Source organism: Nerophis ophidion, linkage group LG17 (genome assembly GCF_033978795.1).
Source record: "Nerophis ophidion isolate RoL-2023_Sa linkage group LG17, RoL_Noph_v1.0, whole genome shotgun sequence".
Taxonomy (NCBI): Eukaryota; Metazoa; Chordata; class Actinopteri; order Syngnathiformes; family Syngnathidae; genus Nerophis; species Nerophis ophidion.
Window position 1 is genome coordinate 15,916,465 of NC_084627.1, and position 12,059 is coordinate 15,928,523.

The 12,059-nt window shown below is 41.2% G+C and overlaps 2 protein-coding genes across 4 annotated transcripts in view; one reads left to right on the forward strand and one right to left on the reverse strand.

Moving 5' to 3' along the window:
- The window catches only part of LOC133536148 (astrotactin-2-like), a 747,946-nt gene that overhangs the window by 225,726 nt on the left and 510,161 nt on the right, over positions 1-12,059 (reverse strand). The window lies entirely within an intron of this gene.
- trim32 (tripartite motif containing 32) lies at positions 246-11,775 on the forward strand. 2 transcript variants are annotated; one of them, XM_061876409.1, is made up of 3 exons: positions 267-371; positions 2,780-2,989; positions 6,939-11,775. In XM_061876409.1, exon 3 carries the CDS (start codon positions 6,947-6,949, stop codon positions 8,975-8,977), a length of 2,031 nt encoding a protein of 676 aa, XP_061732393.1. In that variant the 5' UTR covers positions 267-371; positions 2,780-2,989; positions 6,939-6,946; the 3' UTR covers positions 8,978-11,775. The 2 variants fall into 2 exon arrangements, with proteins under 2 accessions (XP_061732392.1, XP_061732393.1); XM_061876408.1 differs by lacking the exon at positions 2,780-2,989 and having other exon boundaries at positions 246-371.

Genomic DNA, 12,059 nt, shown 5'->3' on the forward strand with positions numbered 1-12,059 from the left:
AGTGGTTATTGTTCCTCATCACCACCTAATTTCCCAAGGACGTCAATACACGCACTATTATTTGTTCGACACAATTAAGCATCTATAGAAAAAAAAAAGTAGTCTTATATTTTTGCACAAGATATCATAATTGCAGTTTTATTTTCTCCATTTAGTAATCATTCAATATAGAAGCCATACAATTGGCTGCAAAACGCGGCAGCCAATCAAAACCACCCCCAGCCTGACGCACTTTTACGTGAGCACGTACACTGCGTGAGTTACGTCACCGTCACTGCAGTCAGTGCAGCGGACGTAGTAGCAGTGTGAGGCGCCCTGGCAGCGCTGCCGTCAAAACATCCCTTAACCTTCCACGTTGCCGCCGGACAAAGGTAATATCTTTCACAACGGCATGTTCGGCGTGGTCATGAAGAATAGTGTGTCTATTTTTTATTTCGGCTCACGGTAAACATAACCAGCCATTTTGAATCATGGTGTCGCTCAATGGAGACGTTTGTTATGCCGGTGAGGCCTCTTGTTTATTTTGCCCAAAAATTGAATGACTAAGGAGGTGGCAAACTAATTATTTTGACAATTACATATTAGGTGCTTTCGGTTTTTGAACAATATCAATCTTCATTACCTCGTTCGAATTGACTCGTCCAACGTCTGAAGTTCCGACCTTGATATGATTTCAACTCTTTGATATTGTCATTGTGGATGTTCAAAGGAAGTTTGTCAACATTCAAACAAGGGTTGGGCCGTATCGTTGAAATCTGTATATATATATATATATATATATATATATATATATGTATATATATATATATATATATATGTATATATATATGTATATATATATATTTTTTTTTTAAATGGTCCATATGGATACTTATTTGTATTTTTATTACCTATGAACCAGGAGAAAAATATATTAAAGGCCTACTTAAATGAGATTTTCTTATTTAAACGGGGATAGCAGGTCCATTCTATGTGTCATACTTAAACATTTCGCGATATTGCCATATTTTTATTGAAAGGATTTACTAGAGAACATCGACGATAAAATAAAAAAGCCTTGCCTTTACCGGAAGTGGTAGACGATGTGCGTGTGATGTCACAGGTTGTAGAGCTCCTCACATTGTTTATAATCATAGCCAGCAGCAGCTAGGGCTATTCGGACCGAGAAAGCGACAATTTCCCCATTAATTTGAGCGAGGATGAAAGATTGGTGGATGAGGAAATTTAGAGTGAAGGACTAGAAAGAAAAAAAAAGGCGATTGCAGTGGGAGCGATTCAGATGTTATTAGACACATTTACTAGGATAATTCTGGAAAATCCCTTGTCGGCATATTGTGTTGCTAGTGTTTTAGTGAGATTAAATAGTACCTGAAAGTCGGAGGGGTGTGGCCACGGGTGTGTTGACGCCAGAGTCGCTGAGGGAAGTCACGGCAGCTGCAGCAAGATGTAAGCTCCGCTGATGTCTCCGTTAAGAGGCGACTTATTACGACAATTTTCTCACCGAAAACTGCCGGTTGACATGTGGTCGGGATCCATGTTCGCTTGACCGCTCTGATCCATAGTAAAGCTTCATATTTGGGAATTTTAAACAAGGAAACACCGGCTGTGTTTGTGTTGCTAAAGGCTAAAAACTTCCCACCTCCATCTTTGTACTTTGACTTTTCTATTATTAATTGAACAAATTGCAAAAGATTCAGCAACACAGATGTCCAGAATACTGTGTAATTATGTGATTAAAGCAGACTAGTTATAGCTTGGATCGGGCTTGAAAATAATGTCCGCTACAACCCGAGACGTCAAACGCACGCGTTATCATACTGCAACGTTTTCAACAGGATACTTCTCGCGAAATTTAAAATTGCAATTTAGTAAACTAAAAAGGCCGTATTGGTGTGTTGCAATGTTAATCTTGCATCATTGATATATCAATTATCCGACTGCGTGGTCGGTAGTAAATGGATAAATGGGTTATACTTGTATAGCGCTTTTCTACCTTCAAGGTACTCAAAGCACTTTGTCACTATTTCCACATTCACCCATTCACACACACATTCACACACTGATGGCGGGAGCTGCCATGCAAGGCCCTAACCACGACCCATCAGGAGCAATGGTGAAGTGTCTTGCTCAAGGACACAACGGACGTGACTTGGTTGGTAGAAGGTGGGGATTGAACCAGGAACCCTCAGGTTGCTGGCACGGCACCTCTACCAACCGCGCCACGTAGTGGGTTTCAGTAGGCCTTTAAATGGTCGATATGGATAATTATTTTTATTTTTATGACCTATGAACCAGGAGAAAACTATATTAAATGCCTACTGAAACCCACTACTACCGACCACGCAGTCTTATAGTTTATATATCAATGATGCAATCTTAACATTGCAACACATGCTAATTTTGTTAATAAATTGCAATTTTAAATTTCGCGCTGAAATATCCTGCTGAAAACTTCACTGTATGATGACGCGTGCGCGTGACGTCACGGATTGTAGAGGACATTTTGTTACAGCATCGTTGCCAGCTATTAATCGTCATGTTTCATCGCAAAATTCCACAGTATTCTGCACATCTGTGTTGGTTAATCTTTTGCAATTTGTTCAATGAACAATGGAGACATCAAAGAAGAAAGCTGTAGGTGGGAAGCGGTGTACAGAGATGTCAAGCGAACACGGTTGGATTGGACCACACACACAAAGTACAGTGTATTATTTGTATTAATAAAAAACATTTTACCATTCTGTATTCTGAAGGCGATCTATGTCGTGTGCTACTCCAGCAGCAATGTCAGCAGCGTCCTCCTGACCGCCACCGTCAGCGTCGGGTTCAAAGCGGTATGGCTCTATCCCTTGTTGCGGTCAGGCCTGGCTGAGTGGTTCTGCCACCCCAAAGGCTGCCACATTCTGTATTCTGAAGGCGATCTATGTCGTGTGCTACTCGAACATCAATATCAGCAGCGTCCTCGCCCGTCAGCGTCTGGTTCAAAGCGGTAAGCCTCTATCCTTTGTTGCGATTGGGCCTGGCCGAAAGGTCCTGCCACCCCCACGGCTGCCACGGCGCCTCTCACAGCATCTTCCCTATCTGAATCGCTCCCACTGCCCTCTAGTCCTTTTTTTTTTTTTTTTTTCTAGTCCTTCACTCTCGCTTTCCTCATCCACAAATCTTTCATCCTCACTCTAATTAATGGGGAAATCATCGCTTTCTCTGTCCGAATTGCTCTCGCTGCTGATGGCCATGATTGTAAACAATGTTCAGATGTGAGGATCTCCACAACCCGTGACGTCACATATCGTCTGCTACTTCTGATACAGGAAAGGCTTTTTTATCAGCACCAAAAGTTGCAAATTTTATCATCGAGGTTCTCTACTAAATCCTTTCAGCAAAAATTTGGCAGTATCGCGAAATGATCAAGTATGACACCTAGAATGGACCTGCTATCCCCGTTTAAATAAGAAAATCTCATTTCAGTAGGCATTTAAATGTTAACATTTTTATTTCAAGTGTGACCTTTCTTCGATTATAAGCCCGTCAGCTATCGAGACAATAAGGAAATGTCGACACAACCATGGAAAACAATTCTAAAATCACAATAACCTCTTCAAGTTATGGTGTAAACATAAAAAATATGTAAGAAATGCTCAATAAAGTGTAACAAAATAGTGAAAAGTGTATACATAGAGAAACCTTAGAAGAATTGTTTGCAGGTTCACTGCCAAGAAGTTATGTGGTTTGCGTAACATTTATTTGGTATGTTCTTCCTATTTAAGTGTGGAAATAAAGTTCCGTCCATCCATCCATTTTCTACCGCTTGTCCCGTTAGGGGTAACGGGGGGTGCTGGAGCCTATCTCAGCTGCATTTCGGGCGGAAGGCGGGTTACACCGGGGCCAACACAGATAAACAGACAACATTAATACAGTTATGTTTGTACCCCGCCTCAAGGGTTGAAATTGGGGCTTAAATCACCAAAATGATTCCAGAGTGCGGCCACTGCTGCTGCTCACTGCTCCCCTCACCTCCCAAGGGGATGGATCAAATGCAGAGGATAATTTCACCACACCTAGTACTTTAACTTGAAGTTTTTAACTTTTATGTAAATATAATTGGAACAAATTCCATCCATCCATCCATTTTCTACAGCGTGTCCCTTTTGGGGTCTCTGGAGCCTAGCTCAGCTGCATTCGGGCGGTAGGCAGTGTACACCCTGGACAACTTGCCACCTCATCGCAGTTGGACCAAATTATTATTTTAAAATAGCACTTCTGTTATTGGTCCCTCTGGGGCTTCCACTGTCACTGCCATCTTATTGGCAGCTTACCCGACCCCACTGGTTCCGACTGCGGGTGGTGGGCCCACATGGCGGAGAAGATGACGTGTCCACGTAGCTTCTTCGGGCTGTGCCGGGCCAGGCTCCAAAGCTAACCCGGCGACCAGGTGCTCGCTGGTTCGGGCATCTCGTGCGGATGCCTCACGAGCGTCTCCCTTGGGAGGTTTTTGTTGCATGTCCCAGTGGAACGTGCAACAAGGACCAAAGATGGGGGGATTAAATCTCCTATCTGGCCTGGGAACGCTTCGGGATCCACCAGGAGGAAGTTGCTAATGTTGTTCTGGAGAGGGAATTCTGAGGGTCTCTGCTGGAACTGTTGTCCCTGCGACCCAATTCCGTATAAGCTGTTGAAGTTGGATGGATGGATATTTTGTTATATTTAGTGATGTATTTTATTTCTACAGTCCTGCACTTAAGTTTCTACCTGTTATTGCCCTCCATTTGACTAGGTAACGGACAAGGGTTTGAAGGATTAGCGCAGCAAAAAACTACAAAAAAAAACACCAGCAAAAGTTGGGAAAACAGCAAGAAACACAATGAGAAAAAGCCAACATTTTGACATCAGCCAATAACAACAACACAAAGCTTTGTCTTAAAAAAACAAACAATTACAAAACTACTATACATACACACAAATACAGATCTTGGGCTCGAAAAGGTTGGTGACCACTGGTCTACATCTTGCTCTTAAACTGAAGAAATAACCAATACAAACTATACAGTGTTTTTAATGTCATCATGATATAAAATAATTCAAGTAACCATTTAAAAGGATATAGACTATCACTTCTCATAACTAGAATTGTTTACCATTGTACTGTAATTGGAAGGTATATAACTTTGTCATACTAAATAAATAAACAAACAACAAATCAAATTGACTCTCATTTCTGTAAATAAATACTGAACATCTTAAAGTGCGTTTTGTCCCCCAGTAAGTAAAATGAGGATGGACGTTGTATTTTTGTTTATTGCATCAAGTGATACAAAATTCTGTTGATGGGCTCATATTGCCCATCAGACTTGAAGATGAAATATTACCACACCGGGATAATTGGCTTTGTAATCCTATTTTTTTTCCTCTTAGCTTCTGTTACTGTGCGGCACTTTCCAGTACCGAGTTGCGAGGAGGGACGCTGTTTGTAGGTGCTCCCACTGAAAAATAAATTGTGAAATGACACAAACGAGGGCTCACTGTGTTCAGTTAGTCCTACTCTTAAATAAACACGCTGAGGTGCTGAAAGCGATGCACAAAGCACGATGTCTGTTTGGAGCGAGGGACAAACAAGCGCGAGGCTTAACAGTTCTGATTGGCGAACATCTCTGTCACTCAAATGCCATTGACGGCGCGGAGAAAAAAAACACGTTATTGCACTAATTAAAACCTCAATGTTGATTAATTGTGCAGCCCTACAAGTTGTGTAAAAAAATAATTTATCATTTTAGCCAAAGACGGCTGGCTAAACTTTATCTAAAGCAATTGAAGTACTTTTTATTTTTCAGGAACTTCAGATGTGAAGCAATCACACACACACACAAACATTAGGCACCACGGCACTGATATCGTAAAATAATAAATACATAATCTATTCAATTGCTAAAAATGCTAGCAGTCAGTTAATCAATATTATACCTGACAGCAGCTTGTTGAACAAAATATTTTTTTTTTTTGAGGAAGATAGATAGCTTTGGTGTTTTTATCTTGTTTTTTTTTGCTAATATTTTTACTGTCCTTTTTTTCATGAAAAAATATGAGTTAGTTTTTGTCAGTACTTGGCCTGTCCTTGCTTTTGAATAAACACACGTTTAATAGTTATTTAGGTTTTTGTAACAGCTTAATGAGCAGTACAGACAGTTGCTGTATAAATACACATTTTTTAATGACATCTTTGTTTGTTAGCACATTTCTGAACATATCTTTAAGCTGAATTTAAAATCAGTTAGCAAAATTAGAGCCATTGAATGGGTTTATGCTTCATAATCAGATTTGTTGATTAATCGTTAAGTTAGTCGATTATCAAAATAGTCATTGGTTGCAGCCCTAGTCTGTAACCCACCCAAAAAAGCTAACTTTGCATTGATTGATCGTAGGGGCTTTGATTGGCTTCGATTACAACATTTCCTGAATTTACACAACTTGATCAGAGGGTCACTTCGGAACAGAATTTGACAAAGGAACAAAATCTTTAACGAAAGTGTGACAGCAACACCACAGGGACATTCAATTTCCAGCTCCCATTTGCTTTTCCACAATTTAACTGATTACAACTACTTTTACATGGGGTTTCCTTATTGTGTGAATTAGTTATATTGTTTCAAATAGAGACAAAACACATGGTATAAGAGGAAACTCAGCGTAGCAATTAACCGTGTTAAAATTTGCACATCATGTGCTCATCTTCGATGCAGCGCTTTGAAATGACGTTGAAAGGAATGGGGTGATGACTATGCAAAAGCTTTAGCATAAAAATAATTGGAAGTGTACAGAAAAAAGGTATCCACTCAGCAACCATGCGCAATTTCCTTGGTCTACAGTGAGACTTGAACCAAAAACAAATCTTGGCACGTAAAAGCATGACTACAAACGTATTAACTTTTATGTCTTTCACATAGGAACCATAATGGCAACGGCGTCTTATCCACTTGACGCAGATCTAATGCGGGAGGTCCTTGAATGTCCAATCTGCCTGGAGACCTTCAACGAGGACCAACTCAGACCGAAGCTCCTCCAGTGCGGTCACACGGTATGTCGCCATTGCCTCGAGAAACTCTTGGCCAACACAATCAATGGCGTGCGCTGCCCCTTCTGCAGCAAGGTCTCGCGCATGAGCAGCATCTCGCAGTTAGCGGACAATCTCACCGTGCTAAAGATCCTCGACTGCACCACGTCCTGCAGTGCGGCTGCCTCAGCCCTAATGTGCGGGTCCTGCTGCAACCGACTACCGCGACAGTACTGCCACGACTGCGCTATCGTCGTTTGTGAGCTCTGCAAAGGCGAGGGACATCTACACAAAGGCCATTCTGTCCAGCTGATTCGGATGGCTGCAGAGCAACGCCGTAAAGAACTGGGTAGCAAATTGTCTACCCTATGTGAACTCATGAGTGAAATCCAGAAGAAAAAGACAGCTATTGAAAACATTTCCAAATCTTTAAGAGCAAAGTATAGGGCAGTGCAGCAGGATTACACAACGACCGAGATGCTAATTCAAGATGAGCTGAGCAGGTCACGGACGGCGTTTAGGGCGTCCTTGGCAGAGATGCAGAAAATCAACGGGCAGGTCCTCGAGAAGCAGACGTATCTCCTTAACATCGCGGAGGTAAAAGTAGTGTCATGCTGCGATTATCTAAATATGCGGGTGAGGCAGAGCGACATCAGCCTGCTCAAGGATGACGGAGGTGGGTGTGACGATGAGGATCTCAACCTGAGGAGCAGCCTGCCCACCGTGTTCCAGCTGCAAGAGCCAGAGCTGGTCCAGACAGAGGAATCCAAACCAATACAAGTTGGACATTTGACGACAAGCACATATACAGTCAGTACAGATAATGCGGAATGCAGGTTGGAAGTCGCGCTTGAAGGTGATTCTGTGGGTGTTGACAGAGCTTTGGGTGGTGCAGTGGCTATATACCGAGACGTGGAAATGGTCGCAGCTGGAGATGAGACTTTACGTAGCTCACCAGGGACCTACAAGTCAAAGTCCATGGATGCTGGAGGGGGATCCGAAGAGGGAGCATGTGCCGGTCCATCAGTGTGCCAGTTTGTGAAGAAGATGGGTTGTAAGGGAACTCTCCCTGGCTCTTTCAATTTACCCATTGGCATCTGTGTGTCCAAGCAAGGCGAGGTCCTGGTGGCCGACCGCAGCAACTACCGAATCCAAATATTTAACCGCAAAGGCTTCCAGCGTGAAATTCGCCGCAACGCCAGTAGTATCGATAACTTTGTTCTGAGCGTCCTCGGCGCCGACCTGCCAAACCTAATGCCCCTGTCCATCGCTGTCACACCTCAAGGTCTGATTGGGGTCACTGACAACTACGACAACTCGGTTAAAGTGTACACCATGGACGGACAGTGCATAGCATGCCACAAGAACCGACTCATCAAACCGTGGGGCATTACAGCCATGCCCTCAGGCCAGTTCGTGGTGTCAGACGTGGAGGGGGACAAGCTGTGGTGCATCGCCGTCGACCGTAACGTAGGTGTGGTGAGCTGCAACCGCCTGTGCTCAGCAGTGCGACCCAAGTTTGTGACCTGCGATGCCGCCGGTACGGTTTACTTCACACAAGGCATGGCGCTTAACTTTGAGAAACGACACGACGAGGCCTACCTGGAAGGCGGCTTCTCCATCGGCTCTGTGGGCATCGATGGAGTGCTCGGCAAGCAGCACAGCCATTTCTTTGCCGAATCTGAGAGGTTCTGCTGCATTACTGGCATGTGCGTGGACACAAATGGGGATTTGCTGGTAACAGACAGCGGCCGGAAGGAAATCCTTCAGTTTCCCAAAGATGGGGGGTTCAAAGTTCTCATCCAGGATGGACTTAACTACCCAGTGGGGGTGGCCACAACACCCAAAGGGCAACTTCTGGTGCTGGACTACTGGGACCACTGCGTCAAAGTCTATACATACATGCAAAGAAGGCACTCATCTACCTCCTAGAGGTACTGCAAGATGAAGCGTTGGTTAATTTTCATGCTTTTAAAAAGTAAAGACAAAAACTATCGTTATTGTTTTGGTTAGACTCATTCTCACACCACACTATTTGTCAACAGAATTTCAGTCATCACTTTATTATTCTAACCTTGCAATAATTATAATATGAAATTATATAGGCACAGGGTGCCTCATTTAATATTGTTAAACTAATGTTGATTCTAATGTCGCTTCTTGCTCTGTAATTGGGTCAAACTTCATCAAGAAGAGAGACGAGTTTGCATATATCGGGGCTTTGAGCCTGTGAAGCACTTTATCATAATGTTTTATTAGCACAGACGGACAGTGTCAGCTTTAAAGTTTACTGTGCAGCAGGGTTGGCGATATGACCTAAAATACATATTGTGATATATATTGCAGCCTCTTGCTATAAGGATATATATCACAACATAGCATATAAATAAATCTGATAAAACTCATTTTGTCTACTGGCTTAAGCAGTAACCTAATTGTCTCATTTATGATTGCTTTGTGTCGGGCCACAACAATTAAATCAATTAGAAAAAAAACATTTTGATCACCATATTTTCTGGACTATTGAGTTTATCGGACTATGGGCCGCAGGTACATATATTGTTGTTTACATGTTTCTTTACATACCTTTTAATTGTGTTCAAACGGTGCTTGGAACCTGGCAGTAAAACACATGATCAAACAAAACGGAAGTCATTGTCATAGACCCATTGTTTGCGGAAGCTAGCTCTCCGATCAGATAAACTCCACGGTGACGTTTTAGTAAATTTACTGAAGAATTTGTAAAACTGAAACAATACCAAAAACAATTCTATTGTAAGTTAATTTTCCTAACACAGACTTTCATAAAGGTGTTATTATATTAGATATTGCTAACGCTAGCAAACACACACACATGCACTCATACAGACATCACACATGGGACAGTTTAATAAGTATGAATAGTTTTAGTTGTATTGTAAAATTTAAACACATTGCTTGGAGTGATGAATCAAGAATGCATTTGAGTAGAAATGCTTTGGACGACTACAAGACGGAGCAGCATTTGTACTTACGGTTCAAAAGCACTAAATTGAAGGAAATACTAGACGTTCCCCCCGCAGCACCTGCTGTGAGTGAACTTGTCCAAAAGATGGCGCCATAGCGCAAACATTAAAACACCTTTTGAGTGTATCTGTGGGTGTTCTATGAAAACTATGTGCATTATGGCCGTTATCAAAGAAAAATCCCTAAATTAACCGCATTTTTTTATAAGCCACAGGGGGGGAAAAAGTAGCGGCTTAAAGTCTGGAATTTACGGAAATTAATGTGTACCTGAGTAAAAATGTATTGAATGATTGATTAAATCCAGACCAAATCCTGTGGCAACAGAGCACACATGATGGCTGGTGGTGTTTGGGTGCCTTTATCTGTGGAGATGTTTAAAAGTGCAATTTCAATGTTGATGAAAAAAGTATGAAGGTTATTGCAAGTAAAATCATGTTTGTTCATTTCAACTCTCTAAAATCGAGTGTGATTTATCCAATTGCTCAAGTAATCGAACATAACAATCAATTACACAAATACCCGATAGCTGCAAGCTTAGTTTTGTGTACTTGCATTACTCTGATTTACTTTTAATAGCTGGTTATTATCAACATATACTTCTATTGTTATGCTACTTTACATTCAAGCAAGCTTGGATTATTCTATCTGTATGGACTTACATTACCCACCTATGTCAGGACGCTGCAAATTCGAGGAACGCGGCTAGAATGTGTCCTCAACATGCATTAACACGATATAATGAAACTCTATCGTAGGCCAAATTTGTGCTGTTTGTATCGCATATCATTCATATCGCCCAATTCTACTGTGCAGTAAAATAAATCATTAAGGACGTATGTATGGGTGTTTGTTGAACTGCATCCAGTAACATTCAGGGAGCGTGCATGTACTGCAATGATACATACTGTACATACTAATGGAACATTTGCTGTGAAAAAAAAGTTGTGGATTATCACATTTTTTGTGTGGGTTTCATTCAGTATGACATTGTTAGTTTAAAATAAACATTACTGGACATATACAGCTATGTTGTTAGTCATAAAAAAAAAGCCATTGTGTACACCTATTGTCTATATCAAAATAAACCATCATCACACATTGTTTTTTATATTGTGGGTGCATTATCCATCCAAAAAAAATATATAACGGCCCAGCCATACGACGGTATAATGACGTGTTTATCAGTCTGCTGTAAGACAATATGCACCTTCCAGTCCAGGTTGTGTTCATAAGAGCACTTTGTTTGAGCCTTAAATATAACTTCAAATTCTGCACTTAAAAATACATTAGTGAATTTAATAGCTAGCTAGAGAGATGAAAAAAAAAAAAACACCTCAGTTGTTAAAGCACCAGTCGTGTGTGTTTAGTATTTGCATTCTAGTGTAATAGCTTAAATGTCACTACTGCATCCATGTGGTCACAACAGGTATACACGTTCATAATCACTACACAAATAACAAAGTGTCCTTGTGTTGGTGTGCTTAACATTCTTGTGTGTCTCACGTTATTTAATTAAGCTGTCGATTTATCCTGCAAAATGATATTGTTGAATACTAGTCATCCCCCGCGCCTCTCCTAATGTCCCCTCAGGTGCTCTGGAGCATGTTAGTTCTCAAAATGTGTTGAACACATGAACTAAACATTTATTTATTTGTGCTTCACATTTTTGTGTTTGTATTGTTCATATTTTTTGAGTGCAATAAACAATTCTGAAACAACTGCAACAGTTTTGAAGCATTTGGTTTTTTTATGTACTCTGAAACTAAGCTTGGCTAACTTTTAACACCAACTGCCTTTTGCTAGCGCCAAATTTCATTTGAATTAATTGCAGCAGATCTTTGGTTAAGAAATGTATATTTGTTCCATTATTCCTATGTACTGTGTGCGCCTCTAATACTAGCGACGTTCCTGAACACCACAAGATGGAGCTCTTTTAATACCATTTGAGAATGAACATTCAAAACATAAATGTCAGTGGATATGTTTTGTTTTATCATACATTTGTTTT